The sequence below is a fragment of the Capricornis sumatraensis genome, chromosome 1 (genome assembly GCF_032405125.1).
Source record: "Capricornis sumatraensis isolate serow.1 chromosome 1, serow.2, whole genome shotgun sequence".
NCBI lineage: Eukaryota > Metazoa > Chordata > Mammalia > Artiodactyla > Bovidae > Capricornis > Capricornis sumatraensis.
In genome coordinates, this window is record NC_091069.1 from 152,560,900 (window position 1) to 152,588,564 (window position 27,665).

The following is a 27,665-nucleotide window of genomic DNA, read 5'->3' on the forward strand; positions in this document are numbered from 1 at the left end:
AAAGTCAGCAGGCCTTACCTGAATGGTCGTAAACTGGAAAGAGGCAGCAAATTAAGCCCAAAGTCAAGATGGCTCAGTGGTAAAGAATCCGCCTGCCAATGCAGGAGATGTGGGTTCAGTTTCTGGGTTAGGAAGATCCCCTGGAGAAGGAAATGACAACCCACTCCAGTATTCTTGCCTGGGAAATCCCATGGACAGAGGAGCCTCGGGGGCTACAGACCATGGGGTAACAAAGAGTCTCAGCAACTAAACAACAACCTGTACTCTTAACATTTATAACATTCTGGAGAAATCCAATAAACAGCAGTATTCACTTCAAAACTTCAGATAACAGACTATAAAATAAGTCTGATATATTTATCCAAACAGTAAATGTAAAACCCCTGTTTAGGAACCTCCATGGTTCCTAAAGGTTTAAACTGCCATTATAGGTTGAATCCTCTAATTCAGTTATGAGTAGGAAGCATCATGTACAGTTTACACCACAGCTATTAAAAAAGAAAAAAAGACACTGAAAGTCTAGACTAAATCCAGCAGTTAAGGTAACTTTGTGAAATTACGTAAAAAGCCACTGGCATTTAATGAAACAGCACTAACAAGCAGATTTAATCAGGAGATACCTGATCTGACAACAACAAATCAATGTGTGCTTTTAGAAAGGAATTATTATAAACAGTTTCTCCATGGAAATATAAAACTGAATTTTTGGAATCTTAATACTTACTTCTGCATGAAATTTATGTAATTCTCTAAACACACTTAAATTATCCAAACATGGCAGTTAATTGTACTACTTTTGATTTTGTTGTACGATTATGTTTAAGTATAATAAGTCTTAATAGTATTATATGTTCCCTCAGTGGTTATTTTTAATGTGTTCAATTCCCCTCCTCTTTAAAAATGGATTAACTTAATAATAACAGCAACTGATTTATGAGCTGAAAATAGTGACAAGCTTAACTTCAAAGCTTATGCTTTAAACAAGATTCAACATCTTTTATTTACATATTTATGACATACATTAATGATCTTACCCAATTAACTAAATCTAATAACAGTGGTGACAATGGAACATAAAGACAATTCCAAATTTTAGATCGAAATACATTTTCACTAACTGAAACATACGATTAAACAAGCAGCCATTATAAAGCTGTAGACTGTATGTCAATCCACTTAAAATTGAAAATCAGCCACACAGCTACCGAAACAATGGGAAATGTGCAAATGCAAATATTACATATGCAGGTATAGCACATGCATGGCATCACATTTATTTTTCTTTTAAGCCACTTAAACTGGAATAAGCATTTTAATAATATATATACATCAAGGCACATTCTTTTCTTGTGCTTTAGGAATGATTTACATGTGATTTGCTTCTATCTTAATTTTACACCTTATATTAGCTTATTCTAATACTTAGAAGTTTAAGTTTAACAATTATAACTTGAGTGGTAGTATCCCAGGAGAGAAATGTGATATCTCCCCGTGGTTATTTTGAAAAATGAGAAAATTAGATAGCTTACAGAGGTGGGAATTTAAAAATCAAACACACAAATTAATTTTTCAGGCAACTTTTAAAAAGAATTTACTTGTAACAATTTGGTGGGCCATAATCAATTCCTTTAAGTAGTATACTATAATGAGGGTTGAACTGAAGAATTTTCAATATTCTGAAATTACTTGACAATTATATGGTATCCACAGGACTGCTGTAGATATCTATATTGCTATCCTATTTCTAAACTGCAGTTTTTTTAACAAAATTGAACAATTAAACATGATACAAAAGTTGCAAACAACCAAACTTAGTTTTAACCTTTCTCCCCCCCATTTATTTTCTTGTTATCAAGGAGAAATTTCCCATCAACAGAGATTATTAACAGTGTTCTTTGCTCATGGTCAATTTACTTGCCTTGAAGGTTAGCATAGTAAGGCTTAATAGGCATTTCATGCATTTGAATTGCATTTGAAAAATTAGCTATTCATTTAAGGGTTCCCCATACAGATTAAGTACACTGTGCAAACTTGATTACAACATGTAACTCATTAAGTGCTTTACAACAGAATAAAGAATCCCTGACTTTATAAAGGGATAAAATAAATAGTAAGTCAAGAATCACAGATGTGAAGCATTTAAAACAATGTAACATACCTATGTATCCTACTAAAATGTTTTATATTAGAATTTTTAATCCATAAACAGGGCAAATGAAATCACAGAACCTCTATATTTTGAGAATGAAAGAGAAAAGCCAATTAGTACAGCCTTTTAAATTCAAAGTATATATAATCGTCAAAATGCAAATAAAACTGTACGGTTTTTAATTTAGTACAGTTCTTTTTAAACATTAATTCATAAAAAGTATACCATGATAATCCACTGCCACCAAGTAGATTTGTTTTCAATTTGTTTACAGTAAATGGACTTTTCTACAGAACCATTAGCTAGACAAATCGTTATATGTTAAAACACCACCAAATAGCCCAGAGCCTGGACATACAAACTCCAGGCAGATAGTCACACAGTATTGTAAACAAATGTTCTGTGAGTTCAGTATACATGAGACATCGCTTCTTTTTATCTCTATTACTACATTCATTCTGTTTCTGAAATATGTGCCACCTCTACTTCAACAGTTTGAATAGCTTCTGCGACTTCAGAGAGCTTTTGTCCTTGCTGCTGTGCCAACACATAATTAACCACTTGCATAATACTTTGGTCAGAGAGTGTAGATACTGACGGACATTCTTCAGTCGCTGCAACAGCTTCAAGAGCTTCCATAGTTTCTCCCGTCACTACCACAGTTTCAAGTTCTTGAGCACCACTGTTTTCTTGTTCCTGCATATCTGCTGTTAAGATGCTAACAGCATGCTCCACTTGAGTTCCCTGGTTATGAAACTGAAGGGTATCTTTTTCCAGCATGATCTTGCAAGGCACATAATCTCTGTGGAATTTAGTCATATGTTTACGGAGTGTTCTAGCATCTATGTAGGCTTCACTACACACAGGACAGACATAAGGCCGTTCACCTGTATGTGTTCTGACGTGGCGTTTCAGAGATCGGGCATCAGCCCAAGCAACTCCACATGTTAAGCACTCAAATGGCTTAACTCCTAGTAAAAGAAAAAAAAAAAAGACAAGAGAGGGGTGTGTGTGTGTGTCTGTGGTGAGGTCCAAGTACCAAAATTTATTACAGCTGCCTGATAAATAATGCTTTTAAGTACAGTAGCCCATAAACCTTACTATCTTGACTATGGCCATCTTTTAGTTAGGGCCAAATGGTTTCCCCTAGAATAAAGCAGATTCTGGATATAACCTTTCTAAAGATGTTCCTATAGATAGAAGTTACTCTGAGACAATTTTGAGTTTCTGTGAAAGTCCCTTTACAACTTCATAGCAATCCTATAATCCTAGGATAAAAAAACAGAAGCTCAAGTAATCCATTCCAGCTAAAAATATTAATACAGAATATTAAGCTCACTAAGAAAGGAATGTATCTACACAACAATTAGGTAGTCAGATTCACAATCACTGCTATTATTTGAATAAATCTTCCATAATATGGGATTAATCTCTCATTAAGGAAGATGACAGAGGAATGGAAAAGGAAGAATCACTACTGGACTGGTTTTTACTCTATTTAAAGGTCTATCTATTAAACTGCATGAAGCATAGTTACCTCCATGGTTGTTCATGTGTCTTCTATACTCTCTCAGCTGAGTGAATTTTCTTCCACACTGTTCACACACCCGTTCCAGGTTTTGCTTTGCTCGTCCTTTTTTTCCATGGGTAGCTTTCTTTACATGCCTTCTGAACAATGCTTTTTCATAAAATTCTTTGCCACATATATTACACCTAAAATAGAGGAAAAACACAAATTATCTTTTCCTAAACACCAAAACCAACTAATGGATTAACAGTTAATCCAAGTACATACATATCAATTAAGCTCAGATTCGCCCCAGATTTACCCACCTGTACGGCTCAGTGACAGAATGAGATTTCACATGGGAATACCAGTCTTTCTTCCAACTATAGCACTTATCACAAAACTGGCACTGGAATGGCTTCACACCAAGATGTTTGTTCATGTGCTGGCGAAGGTCTCTAGCTTCAAAGAAACTTTTCTCACATCTGCAATAACAAAGTCCATTCACCCAAATGGATCATCTTATTCTTTTAAAAGAAGTTTCCAAGAACTCAGTATATTCCTGAGTTTCTAGAACTCTACAAGATGATCCCAATTTAAAACAAAACAAAATCTTAGTATTGCAATCTTGCATCAAGGCTTGAGTGTGTTAAGTTCTTTTAGTTCCAGAATACTAGAAACATTTTAGAAAGAATCCTGCAAAGCTCCCAAAGGTTATCATAAAGGTGAGTATCTTCTATCTTCTCCTCAACTCCTTGGGATGTGCCCTTTTTACATCCCTTTTCACCCTCTCCCATTCTGTCCATCTGTTGGGGGTAGGATTTACTCCTGCCCATAAGGATGGAGCAACTAACTTAGGTATAAGTCAATCAGAGCACAGCATTCTCTCGGCCATTGTGATTGATCCACATAAGACCAAATGCCTTAGCCAGATTCAATGGGAGTGACCTCAGGGCTTTTATAGGAACATGAGAAATGCAGCTTGACAATTTGGGAGTTGAGGGGATGTGAGGCTGAAACCATTGCCACTGTCTTATCCACATGGAGCCTCACAGACATCAAGTGCTAATGAATCTGAAATCAATTTAGATTAAACCATTCAGACTTCTAGTTCATTCAAGCCAGTTTAAACTGGGTCTTCTTACATTTGCACGTATAAAGGTATGCATAATAAACTACTTTTCTTTTAAAATAAGACTGAGTAAGGGGACTCCCCTTCCAATGCAGGGGGTTGCGGGTTTGATTCCTGGTCAAGGAGCTAAGATCCCACATGCCTCAGGGCCAAAACATAAAACAGAAGCAATACTGAAACAAATTCAAAAAAGGCTTTAAAAATGGTACACATCAAAAAATCTGTAAAAAATAAAAATAAGACTGATCAGAGTGACATCAGGAAATACGGGCAGAGTTGATAACTCCAAAAGCCCAACCTTCCACAAAATCAGTAGACAAAGGGGCAAAAACGGTCAGAATCAATTTTACTGAAGCTCTGGAAACTGATTAAAAGTTGACAGCAACCAGGTAATTATTTAATTAAGAAAAAAAATGGTTGAATCCTGGTAAAAGAGCTTTGTGGCATTTCAACTCATCCTGATCCCATCCCCTGGCTCCTCAGCTCAGTAGACATAGAATTCATTCTCGCTATGGGTTCATGTATCAGAGGGACTTAAACTGAACTGCAGTTGTTTTGAACCATCTGGTACCTCTCAAAGTGCTTGCTTTTATTTAGCCAAATTCCCCCAGGGCTGAGGACTTGGGGAGTGATGGGGAGAGTTGAGAGGAGGGATTGGTTGGAAACATTTAAAGGTAAAGGTATTAGCCACAGCTGCTGGAGCAAGGAATGGCAGTTGGGAGGAAAGGCTGGAGAATGAGATACTTCACGAAATAAGACCTTTGAAAAACTCTCACATATTCCCAGGCATCTAGAAGTCCAAATTATTTGCCCAGGGCTGGCACATGCTCAGAAAAGACCTGAAATGCTTCATGCTCTCACCGATGGCTGACTCTGCACAAACAAAAAGAGAAGACTAGGCAGGATTGTAAACTGCCTGGCTGAGTGTTGAAGGCATTCTGGAATCAGTGGTGATGCTTGCACAACACTGAATGTACCGAGAGCCACTGAACTGAACACTTTAACATGATAAATGTTATATGAACTTTATAAAAGGGTCTCAGGAGGTTCTGGAAAAAGAGGGAGAGGAAAGGAGTCGATGAAAAAGAGAAATGAGCACGAGTCCAGTACTTCTTCAGAAGCATTGTCTATAAAGAATCTCTGCCTGGCACCAAGGGACCCTTCTTTCCTACAGTCCCTACCCCTAGGTCGCACATTTGAGGAATTTCTTTAAGGCATTTAAAATGAATGATTCATATGGTATGAGATTTATAATGCAAATAAAACTGCTAAATATTAAATAGGAACACCTAGACAAAAGCAAACTGATTAAAATCAAGAGTAAACAAATAGTAAAATTTTTTTAAAAGTAAAATAATAGTTTACTATTAGATTCAACTTTTTTTTTTCCAATTTTACTGAGGTGTAACTGACAAAACTGTAAGGTATTTTAAGTGTAAAACATGATGATTCAGAATGTGTGTATACACACACACATGCACATTGTGAAAGGATTTCTACCATTTGTTAACAATCCATCACCTCAGATATACACATATATGCGTGTATGTTTATATAATTACATATGAATATTCAAGCTCCACTTCCTTAGCAGAGTTCAATTACAGGTGAACTTTGAAAATGACACATTATCAACAGTGATGCTGCATCAAACTGTATCTAATCAACTTCAGCCACCTCAAATATTTTCCTTTGAAACAACTTTCAAATGAACTAAGAACATAAATTAACTGAATGGTTCACATACTAAATACTTACTGAGTACAATGATAGCCTCGAACCTCAGGCTTTGGTTGGTGTTTCTTTAGGTGCTTGCTAAGCCCAGAGCCTCTATGAAAAGACTTTCCACAAACTGAGCAAAGGTACTTGGACTCTCCTATAAAAATTAAAAAGCATGTCACAAATCCAGTGATCAGGTGCTCTTCTAACAACACTTTATGTCATACTTCAGAAGCTACTTTATCAAGTGAACACAGAAGCTATGACTTTTGGCACCCACCTTCTAAGAATAACAAACTATGTCAAATATCCTATTTCCTCTCATTACAGTACTAGTGAGGCCACTACTGCCCAAAGAATTTGGGAGGCTTGCATGTCATCTGGATTATAACAGTGTAGAGTTGTATACAAGTTCTACAGCAGTTATCTACCCTTCCTTCATCAGCCACTTCTACGTAACTGCTTTAAACACGTGAAAATAATATATGTGGACTAAAAATTCTAATAAAATTATAAACCAGATACTTGTTGACAGTTACATCTGCTTATTGCTTTTTTAAAAAAATTAATTTAATTAGAAGATAATTACAATATTGTGGTGGATTTAGCTATACATTGACATGAAGCAGACATGTGAACTAATTAAAAAAAATTTTTTTAACTTTTATACAAATAAGACAGCTCTAAAACTAGATGTAAGAAAAACTTTTAAGCTTTACTCTCATTAATTTAAAAAACTGCACATATACAGTCTTATAGCATAATCAATACACTAGGTAAGCTACCAGTATATACTGTGTAACTATGTCAATATAAATTTCTCGTTACCTGTGTGAATACTCATATGTTCTTGAAGACTCCTTTTGGTAACAAATGACTTCACACATAGTTCACACTGGAACTGCTTCTGTGACTGATGGAGACTCTGGTGTAATTTTAGACCGTGTTTGTAGATGAAAGTCTTTCCACAGACCTAAAGGAGCATGGGTATTTAAACAAGTAAAACAGAAAAAGAGTTAAGGGCTGTTTCTGAAGAATGAAGATAGAGAAGCTAGTATGCTATTTTAAATTAAAACCTTAAATTATAAACAAAATGACAATGTTTAAGTTGAAACAAGGGCCTAAGATTTTAAGCTCACTGATTATCTCCCGATTCCGTACTTAACAAATACTTCTGTATTTCTTACAACCATGCAATCTGTGAAGAACTCAAAACAGTACCAAAAAGCCCTCACACTGTCTTTTCTGAAACTGGTAAACAATATACATTAAAAGAGACATGGAAGCTTAGTCGAGAACAATATACTCATTCACATCTATACCAACTGAAACAGTGCTTCTCAAACTCTCTATGATGAAGTACCAGTCTTTTTTTCCTTTCCTCAATCTATTAGGGATTTTTGTTAAACACAATAAAGATGCCAAACAATGTCAAATTGCCATGACAGTTTCTACATGCTTACTCTCCATTTTTTCACTTCTCTTCCATGGGCCACACATCTTGAGTAGTGCTACAGTAGAAGACCAGAGATCCCATTAACACTTAATTTTTAAATGTATGAAGACAATGATGGTTAGGACTTGGCTTCAGAGTAACTGAAGGGAAGGGGTAGGAAGGGAATGAGTGACAGTCATATGAAACACAACTAACCATAGATAACCAACAAGGACCTACTGTATAGCATGGGGAACTACACTCAGTATCTTCTAATAACCTATAGTAGAAAAGAATCTAAAACAGAATGGATAAATAGCTGAATAACTTTGCTGTATATCTAAAACTAACACAAAATTATAAATAAACTGTATTTCAATAAAATTTTTTTAATTAAAAAAAAAAAAACTCGCAAATGACCATGTATTGATAAAGCTGGGTAAAGGGTATGTAAGGGTTTATTCTATTCTCTGACATTCTTTTTTCATATAGTACAAAGCTTAAAAAAACAACAGAGAAAAACATTAAAAATGTTACTGGCTCCGAAACTATCAATAAAAATAGTGGGTCATCCTTATATGCAAGGCTACAGGTGCTGCTAGAAATTTTTCACTGTTTCAAATAGCCCAAAGCTGGCTGATCACAGGATTCTGAACCGGCAATCACACTTTGACATTTAGTCTTCAGCTTTGGAGAAGGACACAGAGTTTAGGCAGAATTTCTGCTAAGATTTAAGTCACAGGTTCCTTCCCAAGCCGGGCTGGCCCTGCCAAACATGAAGGTATGATTTAGAAGCTGGTTATTCTCACCCAGTACCACTCTGAATTCCATCACGTCTCCTCAACACTCTCAATAGATTTACTTCAAACTACAACTTCAGACAACAAATTAAAGAGGAAAAATGGGAATCACCCTTGACCTAAGCAACAAACTGAAAAAGTTATGGACTTTAAGGGATATTTTACTAAAGTGATGTGGCTCCAGATTCAACCAGTCTTATTGTCAGTTATATTCTGCTGCTGCTGCTGCTAAATAACAAATATAATTTTACCTGGCATGCATGTGGTTTTACACCTGTGTGCTTTAACATATGTATTCGAAGAGAATATAATTTAGGCAATGTCCTTCCACATATGGAACATATAAATTCCCGTTTGGTTCTGCCCTTCTCAGACGATGACCCTGATGCCTCATTCGATGCGGAACTGGAAGAGGACGAAGTAGGTGCATCTTTCCTGGTATGTCGAATAAGGTGGGCTCGCAAGGAGGCACTGTACTGAAACTGTTTCTTACACAACTAGAAGAAAAAGTAAGTTAAGTTCGACCTCAATGTATTTTCATTACAAATGTTAAGTAAAACGCAACTCATATTTCAACTTGCCATTTGTCTGTTACAATTACATAAACACATAAACTATATAAAAGACACAGTATACCAGGTACCAGATTATACAGATAAAAGGGACAGACCCAGTCTCTACTCTGCAGGGGTTTATAATCTAACCACAGAAAAAGGATTTATATGTAAACAGGTGAAATGTTTAAGAAGGGGGAGTAATCAGAGTAGGGAAAGCCTCAGACAAAAGGAAGCACACTATCATTATATGAATACTAACAGTTGTTAGGTGGAGCAACAACAGGGGCTTGAAAAAGTGGGAGGATAAAACTGTGATAGTCCTTGGGACTTGTTTGCTTTTAATTTTTATATTGTGTTTGTTTTTTATGTTTCATTTATTTGGCTGCGCTGGGTCTCAGCTGTGACAGACAGGATTTTCAGTCTTTGCTGCGGCATGTGAGATCTAGTTCCCCCCCTGGGGTTGCACCTGGCCCCATGCACTGGGCATGTGGAATCTTCGCCACTGGACAGCAAGGAAGGTCCAGTCCTTGAGCTTTATCCTGCACTTGCTGAGTATTCCTGAAAGCTTCTGCTCTTTATTTTAAAATCAATGCTATACACAGTCACGATCCATAAGACATTTTTTAAAATGAATAAAACTGGCCTGTTGGTCCACTACTTCTACTTTTTTGACACTTTCTCAATGATCATCTCTGTGATCCTGAGTAATATGAACAATAGGAGGTGAGTCTCTCCTTCACCTTTCACTCTCTATACATACACAATTCCTTTCATTACCATACTTGCTCAAGACAGCTTTATCATCATTTTGGTGAGATCAATTTCAGTGCTTACATTATTTGGATGATGTACATGTTATTACAGCTGGACAATATAGTACAGTATGATTTTCTTCCCTTTCTTTTTGCTTTCCCTTTTACTTCTCTTTGTATTTACTGCTAATCTGTTGTAAAACCTTGCCTCAATTGTTGGCTGAGAGAAGGTTTAAACACATCACCTTGTGGGATATCTCCATCAAAGCACTATGCTGTGTTCCAAACTGGTGCAACTGTTTCACAGATTGGACCCCATGTTTTCCACTTCCCATGTCTTGATCATTTTGGTGGAATACCTCTACCAACAGCTTTCTAAGAAAGGGAATTTAGGGGGTAAAACTCTGCAGACCTTGCAAGTCTTGAAACTGTTCTTACTATACCATCGCAAATATATTCTGACTATTGACTTCAAGTTAGAAATCATTTCCTTTTATAATATTAAAGATATTGTCCCTTTATCTTCTAGCTTCCACTGTTGCTACTGAAATGTCTGAAACTATTCTAACCCTTTTCCTTTCTCTCTTCCAATCTGTAATATTTTCTTTGTCCCCTGATTCAGAAATTTCATAATGCATTTGGTAAAGAATTATTTTAAACCATGATTCTGAACATCTGACATGCCCTTTTAACAAGGAAACTTCTATGCTCGAGTTCTAAAATGTTTTTTTCATTGCATTAATTCTTTCTCTCCATGCTGTTTAGAATTACTTGGACATCAGAGATATTTTAATCATACTTGTGTTTTGGGTTTTATGTGCATTTTTTTTTTAGTTTTCTTCTAACTGCATAGTCTTAAATTCCTCAAAGTTGCTTTTTGCTTGAAATATTTGTCAGGAGTCTGTATACCTGATATTTATTCACATTTCAGAGTAAGACATTTAAAAACTAATTGGGGGGAAAAAAAAGCAACTAATTGGAACTTGTGTGTAAGCAGGGACATAAACAGTCAACCCCTGCCTTTAGTGAGTGGTTTCTTTAGGTCTTTTTCTTAACTGGGCTTCAGATTTCTCATCTCTAAGAAATCTTTCTATTTTAAGGTTAAGGGTTTGGCTGTTAACATTCCAGGACTTGAGTAGGCAAAGAGCACTTTCAATATTCTATAGTATAGAAGCTTCTACTTTCCCTTGTTGGGTATACCGCACTGATACATTCACCCTCGTATCCACAGTGTTCTCTAGAGCAGCTGTGGTTTTATCTTTTTCAGAGAGTAGAAGATGGATCTTTGAAGGCATGGTGGTAGTGATTAACTTGCTTCTTAAAAAGACTTTCTAACCATCAGCCTTACCTCTACTTTCAAGGTCACTAGCATCATTAATTCCTGAACCTCCTGGTAGTTCTGCAATACAATTTGGGTTGGTTCTTAGCTTTCCATGCTGAAAGGCTGGGAATGGCCCTTTCACATTTACTGACAATGACTCCATCGAGGGACTTCCCTGGCAGCCCAGTGGTTAAGACCCCACACTTCCACGGAGCATAGGTCTGATCCCTGGTCAGGGAACTAGGATTCGAGTGCTATGTGGTACAGTTTAAAAATTAAAAAAAGACTACATTTATGTATCAGAGGCCAGAATTTAGTTGCTATGGTCTCCTGTTCTTTTTGCCTCTCTATGAACTTTCTAAAAAGATCATTGTACTGTCATCTTTCTACGGAAGAAGCAGAGGTAAGTCATTGAACATTTTTTGACAAGAACATGACATGTATCAATCAGCAGGTAACTATGACAGCAATATAAGGGAGAAGGAGAATACAAATGGTAGCATAATAACAAAGCAGTAAACTGGATTCTATTTATAAAGAAGTTAGAGCCGTTTATATTTAGCTTTCCAGATACTTACTGGACACTTGTAATCTCTAGCTCTTTCATGTTTCAGTATGTGCTTTATAAGAGCATATCGTCTCTGAAAAACCATTCCACATTCCCCACATTTATGGGACGCTTCTTCTTCTGTATTTTCTTTAGCATCTCTTTTCGGCTGTTTCATCTTTTTTCCTCTTTGAACTAATTTCTGAGCCACCTGATTAAGGAACAGAAAACACAATCCAAATTTAACTATCTCAAATTCACATTACCTTATCAATAACATTGGTATTTAAAACATTAAATTGCTTTCCTGCACCCACTCCCCTCCTCCTCAAAATATTTTTCACCATAAATTTATCAATAGAACGCTTTCAACTTAAAACTAAAACTACAAAGGTGAACCCTTTCTTCATCATACCTGTTGAACTGCTGACTTGGGAATGGCTTTCCGTTTCTGCAGCTTCTTCTCCATTCCTTTGTGTAGTCGGATATATCCTCCTTCATTAACAGAACGCTGCCGAAGTCTGCTTCTGTAAGTATCATCGTCGGGGCTATGGTCCATCAGTGCTGTCGGGTCAGCTAGATTTTCCTCATCTTTTGAGGACGGGTCAAGGTCCTGCCTGTGCTCTGAAATGTCTTCAACACAGATATCCTCAGCTGCTGTATTATCTCCTGTATCAGTGTTTCCTGGAGAGCTACTGAGAACATTCTCTTGTGAAGGCTTAGGATGAGTACTAGAAACTGTTCTATCTTCTCTGCTGTTTAAAGTTCCCAGTTCTGTCTGGTTGTTTTTTGTTACTAAATCAACAGACTCCATTTCAGGTTGGGAATCAGTGACACAGCCCACAGGCGACGCGGTGGCTTCAGCCTGTGAAGAAATGCGGGGCTCGGGTTGTTGCCCTAGCTCTCCATTCTGCTCTGGCAATTCTCCATTCATCAGCAGCACGATCTCACAGTCCCCAAGTTCAGTGGATACAGTTGTTGTGGTTCCTGTGTTAGCCACGGGAGGTGCTGTACCTCCACTTTGTTCTTGTAAGTCCTGTGTAGATGCAACTGTTTGTACTTCACCCTTCTTATACACTGTTAGCTGCTTCTCTTCCATTAGTTTATGCACACTTTCACAGATTTCTAAAACTTCTGACATAAAAAGATGACGAGCCAAGATGGCTACATCAGCCATGCTACAGAAGTCAAAACTTAGCACAGAAGTATAGGCAAATTCCAGTAAAGGAAGGAAACTAGCCTTACAAAAACCTATGCGAAACAAGGAAGATGAAAGACAAAAAAGTCAAATCACCACTAAAACACCTTGTAAAAACAACTAATGTATCTTCATGACAATATAAAATATAACATAAAGGCAAATATAACCATTTATTCTGAAATTAAAACACTCTGGAATTGTTTTGAGCTCTGGTTGCTTATTAAGCCTTGACTAACTCACTTCCATGAGTTGTGTCTCTCAATACCTAAAATAGAAAATAATATCACACTTACTACCTCAAAGAGTTGTTGTAAGGCAGTCATTTTCAAACTGTACTCCTTAGAACCCCGGGGGTTCCTCAAATTCCCCTCAAGAAACAGCTGCTGGAGAACGGAGGGTACAAAAAGAGAGGGAGGCAGGTGAGTAGGCAGGGTCCAACCAACCCGTCCCCTAACCTCACTGCAGTAAACACAGCTGTGCATTTCAAAACAGAAGCTCATATAAAAATCTGATTGTAAACAAAGTGTTCTATTACTAAAAATTTTAAAACAAGGTCTATAGCAGAGGGTTGGCAAAATTTTTCTGTCAAGAATCAGATAATAAATACTGCAGGCAACAAGGCATCTGTTTCAACTACTTAATTCTGCCACTGTAGCTGGAAAGAGAAACCACATATTGTAACATGTATGTAAAGGAGTGTGGCTATGTCACAATATAACTTTATGGAGGAAAAGAAGGGAGGACTGCCCTTCCGGCTGTAGTTTGCTTATCTTTGGTCTAAGGAATAAGACAAATTACTACACACCAGGCATTGGAGAAGGCAATGGCACCCCACTCCAGTACTCTTGCCTGGAAAATCCCATGGACGGAGGAGCCTGGTAGGCTGCAGTCCATGGGGTCACAAAGAGTCAAACATGACTGAGCAACTTCACTTTCACTTTTCACTTTCATGCACTGGAGAAGGAAATGGCAACCCACTCCACTGTTCTTGCCTGGAGAATCCCAGGGACAGAGGAGCCTGGTGGGCTACTGTCTGTGGGGTCGCACAGAGTCGGACACGACTGAAGCGACTTAGCAGCAGCAGCAGCAGGCATGAGGTTCCCATTTTATGTGAGAAAATAAGATCAGTTCCATTCTAAGTTCTCAGTACTTCACATTAAAAGACCATTGTTAATATTCCCATGATTCAGAAATTAGAAGATTACATGGTCGTAAGTCCAATTCCATCTCCATAACCAAAACGAATTAACAGTTTATACAGCTTTTTAAGAGTCTCTTTATACAGCCCAATAAATACTCTTCTGTCTCTTCTTACAACAGGTATCGATTTACACAAACTTTACTGTGCCTTGCTTTTCTTATATGTAATAATTTATCTTAAGAGATCTTTTATTAAAAATGACAAGAGGGCCAAAGCAACCTTTTAAAAACTCATGTCTGCAGTATTTTCAGTTTTGACTGAAGATACATAAAATGTGGTACTTTTACATAGGCAAATAAGGGATAAGCAAGTAACAAGCATACAAGGAAGCCTTAACCTATGAGATGTACTAGGAGTCAGGTTGAAAGTTGGGGAAACATCACATCAACATGACTAACACTGCTAATCTGTCATTCCTAGGAAAGCTGATAATTAAGTTGGCTGAAGCCATATTAATACTGCTACAAATTATGAAATTAATAAGCTTGAAGTAAGAAAGAGTATTTCTTAAAGAAAAATGCACTTTGGTCTTTTACCTAGTACCTTTTTAATTTCTAAGTTGAAGTCAATCCAGAAGCATGGAAGAATACTGTTAAAATGATCATACTACCAAAAGAAATCTACAGATTAAATGCGATCCCTATTAAATTACTCATGACATTTTTCACAGTACTAGAACAAATAAACCTACAATTTATAGGGAACCATAGAAGATCCAGAATAGCCAAAGCAATCCTGAGTAAAAAAAAACAAAGCAGGAGGGAGGCTTCAGACAATAAATACAATGCTACAGCAATTAAAATAGTTTGGTACTGGCACAAAAACAAACATATGGATCAATGGAACAGAATAGAGAGCCCAAAATAAACCCATAAACCTAGAGTCAATTAATCTTCAACAAAGGAGCCAAGAATATGCAATAGGAAGAAGTCTCTTCAACAAAGGGTGTTGGGCATGTTGGAAAGCTACACATAAATCAATGAAATCTGAACGCTCCTTCACATGATACACAAAAATAAACTCAAAATAGCTTAAAGACTTAAATATAACACATGACACCATAAAAATCCTAAAAGAGACCATCAGCAAAACATTTCTTGACATAAATCATACCAAGGTTTTTTTTCTTAGGTCAATCTCTCCAGGCAATAGACGTAAAAGCAAAAATAAACAAATGGGACCTAATCAAACTTACAAACTTTTGCACAGCAAAGGAAACCACAAACAAAAAGGAAAGGTAATCTATGGAATGGGAGCAAACAATGTGATCAACAAGGGTTTAATCTTCAAAACACACACAGCTCATACAACAACATCAACAAAACAAACAACCCAATCAAAAAATGGACAGAAGAACTAAAAAGACATTTCTCCAAAGACAACATACAGATCGCCAATAGGCACATGAAAAGACATTCAACAACTGCCACTGTGGAAAACAATATGGAGGGTCTCCTAAAAATTATTAACACAGTTGCCATATGATCTCCATCATTCTCACTCCTGGGCATATCTTCCAGATAAAACTATAATTCAAAAAGATACATGCACCTCTATATTCACAGCAGCATTATTTACAATAGCTAAGACATGGAAACAATCTAACTTTCCACTGACAGATTAATGCATGAAGAAGATGTGGTACATACGTACAATAAAATATTGCTCAGCCATTAATTGCAGCTACATGGATGGTCCTAGCAATTATCATACTAAGTGAAATCAAAGCGAGAACGACAAATCCTATATGGTATCACACACCTGGAATCTAAAATATGACACAAATGAACTTACCTACAAAACAGAAATGGACACACAGAGAACAGACTTGTTGCCAATGGTAAAGGGGAGTGGAGGAGGACTGGGGGGGGAGTTTGGGGTTAGCCTATGAAAACTACTATATAACAGGATTGGTAATAGCAAGGTCCTGTATAGCACAAGAAACTCACTATGCAGTGATAAACCATAAAGGAAAAGAATATTTAAAAAGAATATATATATAAAACAGAATCACTTTGCTGTACAGCAGAAATTAATGTAATGCTCTACAACATTGTAATCAACTATATTTCAATTTAAAAAATTTGGTTAATAGGTAAAAAGGATTACTGGGCTTTTGTTTACCGAAGTACAGCAGACATACAATATTATATGTTTCAGGGGTACAACAGTGTCCCACAATTTTTAAAGGTTATACTTCTGCTTGTAGTTATTCCCTGTACTGTATAATATATCTTTGGAGTCAAGTATTCTTTAAGAGCAGTGCTGAGCAAACACCATTGATTGCTACTGACTAGACTATTTTACAACTCTGTAAAAATTAACTTACAGAAAAGTAATAGCAAGCACAAATGAATTATAAAAGAATAAGAAGTTATTTCTGTTAGGGTTGTATAAGTAACTCCAAAATTTTATTGGTTTATTTCTCTATAGGCTATTAACCAGTTTTTCATCCATCAGCAAATTCATTTTGAGCAAAGTCATTTCTCTGGTTGAAAGACAACATATACAATTCTTGGGAATTCTATAAGAAGCAGTTTTAACACTGTAGTGGTTTCTGCAATTAATGACCTTGAACTATAGTATTTGCATAAGTTAGGTTTTTAACATTTAAAAATTATGTCTGGCCAAAGGGTAAAGAAAGTTTTCCTGTAAATAGCCAGATAAGCAAATATTTTAGGTTCTGTGGACCACTGGTTTTTCTAGCAACTATTCAATTCCCCCTTTGTAAGTTCAAAGGCAGCCAGAGACAATATGCAAATGAATGGGTGTGGTTGTCTCAATAAAACTTTATTTACAAAAGTGGTCAGTGGGCCAAGATTTGGCATGCAAGTTGTAGTTTGCCAGCTTTTTTTTTTTTTAAGCCAGTAAAACTTTAGTAAAAAAAATTTTTGAAATGAGAGAAAATGCACAAGGAATGAAAGAGATATCTACAGTCATTGGAAGCATTTATAAAAGGATATAAAAAAATTCTATGCTGGGGCAGAGCTTCCTTGCCTGATAGCTGGCATCTCTTACAAACATCCTACACTAATAAATCTATTTCTTGCCTATCACTCTGCCTCTTGCTGAATTTCTTCTGCACGAAAAACTTGTTTTTTTGTGCCAGAATTCCTTGGGAGTCCAGTGGTTGGGACTCTGAGCTTTCACTGTGGAGGGCCTGGGTTTCATCCCTGGTCCCCGAACTAAGATCCTTCAGGCTACACAGCATGGCCAAAAAAAAAAAAAAATTGTGCCAATAAATTTGAAAATTTAGATGAAAGAGACATATCATGGCAAATACACAACCTCTATAAATTACTCAAGATGAAATAGAAAATCTATAGAATAATTTCCTAACTATTAAATGTGTCAAAATCAGTAGCTAGAAATCTTGCCCAAAAGTCTACTACAGGCCCAGTCAATTTGAGCCATCATTCTAACAAATATTCAAGAGATAAATCTAATTTCATCGTAACTACTTCAGTGAATGTAAAAAATTGGAAGGAACACACAGTTTATAAGATTAAGCTGACACAACAAACTGCGAAAAAGAAAAATTACTCCTAAGTACAGATGCAAACAGTCTAACGTTAGTACTCTAAACCAGTTTGTACAAACCATTCTAAGAGGTTTGTACAAAATATGATATGTTATGACTAAAGTGGATTTATTTCAGGAATGAAAAACTGGGTTAACATTAGTAATCCGATGTAAAATCTCCCATATTAACAGAATGAAAAAATAAAGACGGTCTCAACAGACACAGAAAAGGTAAAGCGCTAAGTCCACATTTATTTCAGAGGGAATTTCCTTAATGTTAAAGAGGGTAAAGGATTATCTATTTAAAACATTTACCAAACAATATATTTCACAGTAAAAAAACAAAAACACCTTTTCTTTAGAATGGGAATAAGTGAACTCTTTATCACTACCTCTATTCAACTGCTATTTTTTTTGAGGTTCTAAATGGCACTATAAAGTTATGGGGAAAAGTTAAAAATATAAAGACTGGAAAGATAGAAACAAAACCATTACTATTAGCACACAATATATTTGTTTTATATGGAAAATCTCAAAGAATCTATAGGTAGATGTCTGAATGACTAAGGTAATTAAGCAGTACTACTATATTTAGTAACCAACAATTAATAAAAATAAATCAGAGATTACATAATTTTAAAAAATTATAATAGTTTCAAAAAGTATAAACTACCTTAAAATAATCTAACAAAAGATGTGCAAGGGAGTTCTCTGGTGGTCCAGTGGCTGAGACTCCATGCCCTCAATGCAGGGGGCATGGGTTTGATACCTGGTGAGGAAACTAGATCCCACATGTTCCAACTAAGTGTTCACATGACATGACTAATGGTCCCACATGCCACAACTAAGACCCAGAACAGTCAAATAAAGAAATAATTTTTTTAAAAATCTGCAAGACTTTTATGGAAGTAGATAAGCTGCTTTAAGTTTATGTGAAAGAGCAAAGGGCTATGAACAACTAAGACTCACCAGAATAACAAAGGTGAAGATTTCCATTATTATTATAAAGATAAGGTACACCAAGCAATAATGAGGGGGGGGGGGGAGAGACAACCAACAGACTACAAAAAAATGTAAAATCAGTACCAAACATGTGAACATTTGTTTTTTAAGAGAATTTGCATGGTGGATGGGTAGGTAGAGGAAGTTTTCACTAAATTCTGAGATAAGTTATCAAAATGGTAAAAAATGAAATCAAATATTTATCACACCATTAAAAAAATTCCAAACAGATTAAAAGTTAAATATGAATGAGAAACTATAATATATGAAAGTACCTTTATGAATGAGTAGGGAAGAAATTTTTGAAAGCATAAACAACAATGTATTCAACAATATTAAAGTAGGTAACAAGAAGACAGATGTACATTTTATCATTTTAAAATATTTACATATATCTTACAATTAGTCTATTTAAAAATCAAACAAAGATTTTAATAATGTCTGCTTTACTTGCTATTGCTATTTGCTGAACAAAATATAAAAATAAGCATATGGAATGAAGAATAATCGAGGTATTTTCCTGAAATAATGACAGGATGCTGTGCTGCAGTTATCTGGGAAGCAGAGATTTCATTTGCTGTAAGCTGCTGAGAAACAAGAGAGCAGCAATCTTCTTTCTGCTTCAGATGCAAGGAAGATAAAGAAAAAATTTCAAAGCTAATATATCAAGACTACACTTGTGATAAGTTTTATTATTCAGATGGCCCAGAATAAGACGTATTTTCTCCTCTGAATCACCAAAGTAAATATCAAATCTAGAATGTAATGCTCCTCTATGCTTCATAAAAGCTTCTGTTCATCACTGTATCCCTAGAGCCTGGCCAGTTCCCTGCACAAAGTGGATACCTGAGAAATCATTTTTAGTAATTAAACATAAAGCTACTGTTAAGAAAAAATATATGAATTTACCTTCCCAGAGTAAGATAGAAAAGGATCAGTGACTAACTAGGTGAATATTATATACCTGAATAAAGTCACTTTTTTGCTTCAGAAAGGGGAAATGACAGTTCACACAGTGGTGTCACTTATTTAAGAGTTACAGCAAAGTAACAGTATAAGAAAATGTATAAATAAGATTACCTATTTTAATGCTTCCTAAATTTTCATTTGTTGACTCCTAAGCCAATATATAAATTCTACTGAGGCCAAAAGAAAGTCAAATTACTCATTTCCAATAATAATGATAATTAAAAAAAGAAAAAAGACATCTGGAATTCTGATTATTCTATACTGACAATGTGATTATCAAATCTACATGAATGATGATTATTAATCTTAAAAAATGAAAAACAATAGACATATAGAAGTCTTTATAATTATATGTCCAACACGTAAGATTCAGTCAGTCAATTTTAAAATAATATATTTACTTGGTAAGGATTTCTCTCAAACTGTTTTAACAATGTAAATCCCAGAAATTCTACTAGTGCTACCACTGTCTTGCCTAACAGGCAGTGGTAGGAGATGACAGGCTTTTCATATATCTACTTTGGAAACCTTTCTAAAAGGGAGGAGCTTACAGTTCAGCTTAGTCTGGTGCTATAAATGGGCTTCTTCCCCTTGAGCATAGATCCTAAGTTTGTAAGATACACACACCCTTCTTCCAGTATGTACTTATTAACAAACAAAGAGAATCAGAAAATTCTTACCAGAAAGATCCACCACTGCCTCGTGACTGGAAACGGCTCCTTTCTCAATAAAAAGATCTCGAAAATATTCACTATTAGCTGACAGAACAGATTTATGAGCTTTGTACTCTTCTCCTTCAATTAACAAAGTAACGTCACAGAACTGGTTAGAGAGCCTCTGTTCATTCAGCTGTTTTAAGACAGCCTGACAATGTTTTGGAGAAGAACGTTTCACCACTCCTCTGGTGTCAACCTATCAAAATAAGTTGGAGACCAAGAGTTGCATTATATATCATTTGTACTCTCACCCTTAACAAAATCTAAAAGACGACACATCATTCATTTGTAAAAATTCCACTAATATGAATAGTCCAGCATTTTTTATTACCTGTGTATTTACATAAAAAGATATGTCTTACTCACCATCTTCTGCTATGTTCACTTTACTTGATCCAGTGAAAACCTACATCTCACTTCCTACTGCCTCCTCTTATTAGTCAGAAATTTATCTGATAATGTAAGACACTAATGCAGGCAAAAGACAAAGACCTAGCCAGCTTAATTTTACCTTGCTGCATGACCCACAGACTGCTTCCAGAAATGTATTCTGGCTACCTGTACCAATATACCAATTAAAAGGACGAGGGAGGAATAATTAACAGCAAATCAACAAGTTACATTCTGAGGAGAAGAAACAACATGGAAATTTATGATTAAGGAAGAGGCACTATTAGCAAACGTTTAGCACATGTACCTGGTGGCTCAGATAGTAAAACAATCTGCCTGCAATGCAGGAGACCAGCGTTCGAGTCTGGAACATCTTCTGGAGGAGGGAATGACAAGCCATTCCAGTACTCTTGCCTGGAGAATTCCATGGACAGAGGAGTCTGGTGGGCTACAGTCCATGGGGTGGCATAGAGTCTGACAGAAGTGAGGACTAACACTTTAGCACATGTAACATGTAACAGTGACAGTACCAACAGGGAAGCAGCTTTAGAGGTTCGAGAAAAAATACTATAAATACTAACACTAGTTACAGATGTAAAAGCTGAATGGAAAGCTCCACTTACAAACACAAGTTCATGTTTGGACACTGGCTTCTTTTTCGCAGGCTTGGAAGCCGTAGTTGGAGGCGAAGTAAAGTTGCTCAGGTCATCCTCTGATTCATTACTTTCTTCCCCAGATTCAAGATCTAGTCCCAATTCTTCCAGCATTTCTGAAGCATCCGATATAGGACGTGAGCGATCTAGTTTCTCCTGGCATTTGCTACATTGTTTAATGTAATCTTTGACTTGCTTTAATATACCTACAATGAAATAAAAATTAACTAGTCAAATTTAATACTGCTCTCATTTGAAAACTAAAGATTACACTCATTATTTAATCTTTGTACACGAATGCATATTCAAGTGCATGTGTACAGACACACGCATGGCCATACAGTATGTAGAGTGTAAGATGCATTTTTTTCTTCAAAGACATGTTATAAATGACAATCTGTTTCCATGCTGACAGACTGCTTTGTTGTTTACTCTTACCATGCATTTACTCACCATAAAAGGATTATGCAGCACCGCCCATTTCCACGTCAGATTCAACTCACTTATGCAATAGGAACTATATGAAATTGTCAATATTCAACTGCTTTGACTTTTATAAACAGTAATACTGCAGCTCATGCTAATAGCACCCCACTCTGTGAACATGAGCCCTGACCATGTTTTGGTCAATGGAGTATGAGCGGATATGATGGATGTCATCTGTTATCAGAAGCTTTAACTCCTTGCCCCCTCAAAGGACATTCAAGTGCAAGGGTACTTGAATGTGTCCTGGAACATGCTACATTCCAGGGGGATAATGTCCGTTAGCCTGAACTACAGATGAAAAAAAAACAGGTGGAGCCACTCTGCAACCTGTACAGGATCACAACCAAAACTTGGGTGTAAAATCTCATCTCTGAAAGCAAAGATTTTAGGGTTTTATTAAATAACAGTATACACAATCTTTGAACTGTGGTGTTGGAGAAGACTCTTGAGAGTTCCTTGGACTGCAAGGAGATCAAATCGGCCAATCCTAAAGGAAATCAACCCTGAATATTCATTGGAAGGACTAGTGCTGAAGCTTCAATATGCTGACCACCTGATGCAAAGAGCCGACTCATAGGAAAAGACCCTGATGCTGGGAAAGATCGAAGGCAGGAGGAGAAAGGGATGACAGAGGATGAGATGGTTGGATGGCATCACTGACTTGATGGACATGAGTTTGAGCAGGCTCCAGGAGATTGTGAAGGACAGGGAAGCCTGGCGTGCTGCAGTCCATGGGGTTGCAAAGAGAGGGACATGACTGAGCGACGGAACAACAATACACAATCTAACAAAAGTTGATTATACACAAACCATCCACAAAACGCTATTTTAAATTTCAATTTCTAACTCAGCATGCTGAGGGAGGGGGCGGGGGGCGGAGAAGGAAGCAGGGAGGAATATTTTACATGCATACATACCCTCTCCATCATACTTGTAAGGGAGGACCACCAATTACTTGTCATTCTACAGACAAGAAAAATGAAGCCCTAAAAGTTAAGTTACATCTAGTAAACTACGTAAGTCTGCCCCGAGAAGCCATGTGGTTTCCAGGATATGCTATGTACCCTGAAACATTGAGCCAGGATGCTATTTATCCATCCCTATGGCAGAACTTCTCCCACAATCCCCAAGTAAAATGCAAATGAAAAGACTTGTTATCTAAAATGATACAGAAAGTGAAAAGTGGAAGTCACTCAGTTGTGTCTGACTCTTTGTGACCCCATGGACTATACAGTCCATGGAATTCTCCAAGCCAGAATACTGGAGTGGGTAGCCTTTCCCTTCTCCAGGAGATCTTCCTAAACCAGGGATCAAACCCAGGTCTCCTACATTGCAGGCGGATTCTTTACCAGCTGAGCCACTAGGGAATCCTTATATTGTAAATTCCTGAAAAGAGTTTCAAAATGACAAATTATACTAAGTTCCTTGAATTACAACTTTCAGATAGTATTTGAGCAAATTTCTCAAACTGTATTTGAGAATATAGTAAATATGTTTCCCATACTTACTAAAAAAAAAAGTATACACTGGATGAATAAATTCAGAAAATTATACTGATTTTTATAGCTATACAAATGAATTTCATCATATTAGAAGCTGAGTTCTACAGTAACCTGTTAACATAGAAATCTGCCCAATTTATTTGTTCACCACCCCTCACCCAGAATATAGCAAGAAATATTAGCGTTAAATACAACTTTTATAAGAAAGGTGTTTATATGTGCACAGATAAGAGAGGAATAGAGGTTATATTCTAGTTTCTGAAAATATTAATTAAAGTCAACAATAAGTCTACACCTATATTAGATATAGCAAGCAAGTTTTAACAGACTGATAATAAACAAGTTGAAATGAAACATTTCTGAAGATGAGTGGCCACGATGGCTGCACAACAATGTGAACAGTGTGCATTTAATGTCACTCAACTGTACACTTCCAAATGCTTAAAGTGGTAAAAAAACACATGGGTATGTGAGTTGGAAATAGATAAAAGAATATACATACATATATATATATATATATATTTCTAAGTAAGAACCATACTTAGTAAATAAAGAGCTGCTCTGGAAATTTCCAAGTCCATAATAAAGATGACAAGAAGAAACAGCTATCTCTAATTAACTTAAGTTGTATTTCTAAAAAATTTTACAATGCTATACAGTTCAGCATATTCTGCATACAGCAGACATTTTTAATCAAACTAAAACCAGTTGAGTTCAAACCACTGGAGAAATTACAGAGAAAGCATATGAACGAAATGAAAACTACTGGGGCTTCCCTGGTGGTCCGGTGGTTGAGAATCTGTCTTCCAAAGAAGGGGTATCAGGTTAGATCCCTGGCTGTGGAACTGAGATTCCACAAGCTGCCAGGGAACTATGGCTGCGCTCCACAACTAGAGAGCCCACATATCGCAAGGAAGACCCAGTGCAGCCAAAACAAAATTTAAAGAAGAATGAAAAATACAAGGAAAAGTTGCGCACACACACAAAATGATTAATTACTGTATTAGAGTGGGTCAATTTCCAAAGAAATCATCCTGTTTCACAGGTCCTTTAACTCAAGTGTTGGTGTTCTGATGGGATCATTTCAAATCCAGCTTTACAGATTCAGGAACTTGATCTCTAGAGCTTGCCTAGAGCTGATTAAGCTGAAAGAATCTGACTCAAATTAATCACTAAAGAGACATCAACATATTTGAGTGAGTCTTTTCATTTTGAGACCGGGTAATTACAACAAGGGGTAGAAAACTACTTAATGCAGGAAAATTAGAATCCACTGACCGGCTTTGTGACCATGGTCCAAGTTACTAACCTCTCTGTGCCTGTGTGTTATCATCATCTGTAAAATGGGGATAAGAGCACTTACCTCACAGAATGTCACAGTGATAAAATATTAATATTTCTAAGTCACTTTGAACAGTATCTGATATAAGGTAACTACTACTACTACATAAGTGTTAGAAAATGCTCAAAGGTCAACTTTTCTGGTACCTTGAAAATGTCTACATAAAATACCAGATTAGCATTAAGAGGTTCTTTACTGAGCCCAGTGGGTAAATGGCCTCTGATAAAACAACCTGAAGAACAGTTTCTCACTCTAGGGCAGGGGTCCTCAATCTCAACAGTGTAGACATTTTAGGCTAGATGCTTCTTGCTGCGGGGCAGGGAGAGGTAAGCAGGCTGTCCTGTCCTGCACACTGTGAAATGTTCAGGAGCATCCCTGCCTCTACCCAACCAGAGGTCAGTCAACAGCCACCCCCACAAACACCACCACCAGCTACCACAACCAAAAGTTTCTGGACACAGATGTTCTTTGGAAGGCGAAACTGTGCAGGGTTGAGAACCACTGCTCTAGAGATCTACCAGAATGAACAATTTGCTCCTGTCAACAGTTCAAGAACCTCTCCCCTCCCCATCACCGGTGAGGCCCAGAGTACTGGCTCCTATTTCTAGCTACTTCCTGTATTAGTCACTCAGGTTCGTTTGGTTGTTTTCTTCAAAGTTACAAAATAGTTACAGCTGTATTTACCTAGAGCCAGTTCTTGATGGGTTTTCAAGGATTACACCCTCTTTTTCTAAATTAGATAAGGGCAGCATTGATTTATCCCCATAGAACAAGTCAGTTCTTTGGGTAGGAAGCTCTGCCTACGGCTAATTTAACCTATTACATGATTTTGGTAGCTTAATCTTTTTTCCTACTAATTCAATTTTTTTCTTCACATTCTGCATTAACTGTAGATCCCCATGAGTCAGCATTTGATGGAGGCAGGGGAGTCACTTTATTTTGAAACTCCAGCATGCGATTACAATACAGGATAAAATAAGGGGGTGAGAATTATATCTATTAACATTTTACATTCTTAAATTTATTTGCTATATGTCAACATTAGACACTGAGTTTTTCACTGTGCTCAAACACGTGAAGTTGCTACAAACTGGCCCGAGTACCAGGATATAATGGCAGTGTTTATGAGGGCAGCATTCTGGAAAAAGCAGGATAATTAATGAATTCCAGTAAACTATCCTTGATTGTGAAATAGTTTTCTTCTTGGCATCTATATCGATCAAATCTTATTAGCTCCCAGATAGTGTACAGGACTTTGAATATATAAATCTGAAAGTCCATTTGCAGTGTATGACACATTAAAAACTAATAATTAAAAGTGTTTGTTTTATCAGTATCAGTTCCAGGTCTAAGGACGTTAGCTAAGTCACTGCAGTCGTGTCCGACTCTGTGTGACCCCACAGACAGCAGCCCACCAGGCTCCCCCATCCCTGGGATTCTCCAGGCAAGAACACTGGAGTGGGTTGCCATTTCCTTCTCCCTAAGGACGTTTATTTTTCTGTATATATAGTTTTGTTAGTTTCTTTTTTCTTTTTAGCTGCCCTGAGGGGCATGCTGGATCTTAGTTCCCTAACCAAGGAACCACTGGACTATCATGGAAGTCCCTAGTGTTGTTCATTTTAATAGATTTATAGTAAACAAATAAGCAAAGTGTTCATGTAATAAACATCAAAATGAAGAGCTAATAATAGAGCAAACTCTTCTGATACTTATTGACTATGAATTCTCATCTTAAATTAAGAAAAAACCAATGAGATAAAATAGTATGATAAACTCACTACATGTTAACAAAAATAGCACTTATACAAAAAATACTACTTACCAAAACATAAGAAAAATTAGTGAGAAAAGCAGTGCTACTTTACAGTTTTGCCTGTTTTTTTAATGTGTCATTTAACAAAAGACACGATCATATATGCATTCAATATAATGCCATATAGCACATGTGATAAACTCCACTGTATACTCCTGAGACAATGAGTGAAAAGGAAAATGGTGCCTTAGTATTGTGAATATAATTTTGACTTTGGGGATTCTCTTAAAGGATCTCAGAGCCTCTGAGTTCTGCGGTTTACTACAAAACTTAAGAGAACAGCTGTCTGGACATTTAAAGGACTTCAAAATTCTACACAACCTACAATGTATTTCTTATTTTAAAAAGACGAACATAAACACAGTCTCAGGAGTTTTTGTCTTTTAAGACACTGCATACTGAAAAAACCAAAATACTGGATTAGTTATCACTCACAGATAATCAATTTAGGGAAAGAAAATTCTGAACATTAACCTCATTTAGCACCATATAATTAAAGAAAAGTCTGAAATCCCAAAGGTCAGCTCCTGGTGCTTTTTTCCCATCTGCAATATAGAAACATAAATGTTTCCAATTTACATGGTTTGATGAAGCTTAAATATGTGATAGGGCTTCCCAGGTGGCGCAAAAGTAAAGAATCCGCCTGCCAGCGGAGGAGAGGCAAGAGGCACCGGCTGGATCTCTGGGTTGGGAGGATCCCCTGGAAAAAGGGAATGGCAACCCACTCCAGAAATCTTGCCTGAAAAATTGCATGGACAGAACAGTCTAGCGGGCTACAGTCCATGGGGTCGCAACGAGTAGGACACGACTGAACACATATACACAAATATGTGAAAATAAGTGCTCAGCACTATACTTGCATGTAAAAACTTGACCTGTTTTTCTTCAGCTATAATTATGTTAACATGCCATAAAATATTAAACCTGAGACGTTTGTTTTATCTCTAAA

At 36.6% G+C, this 27,665-nt stretch overlaps 1 protein-coding gene across 1 annotated transcript in view; it reads right to left on the reverse strand.

Moving 5' to 3' along the window:
* Positions 1–398: 398 nt before the first annotated feature.
* Positions 399–27,665, reverse strand: part of ZBTB11 (zinc finger and BTB domain containing 11) — a 28,816-nt gene continuing 1,549 nt past the window's right edge. The window contains exons 2-11 of the mRNA XM_068975197.1: positions 21,544–21,779; positions 20,495–20,726; positions 12,335–13,170; positions 11,951–12,130; positions 8,994–9,239; positions 7,336–7,480; positions 6,547–6,664; positions 3,983–4,141; positions 3,687–3,862; positions 399–3,120 (exon numbers count right to left, since the gene is read on the reverse strand). Coding sequence (XP_068831298.1) covers positions 2,603–3,120; positions 3,687–3,862; positions 3,983–4,141; positions 6,547–6,664; positions 7,336–7,480; positions 8,994–9,239; positions 11,951–12,130; positions 12,335–13,170; positions 20,495–20,726; positions 21,544–21,779 — 2,846 coding nt within the window. The 3' untranslated portion in view covers positions 399–2,602. The remainder of the gene's footprint in view (positions 3,121–3,686; positions 3,863–3,982; positions 4,142–6,546; positions 6,665–7,335; positions 7,481–8,993; positions 9,240–11,950; positions 12,131–12,334; positions 13,171–20,494; positions 20,727–21,543; positions 21,780–27,665) is intronic.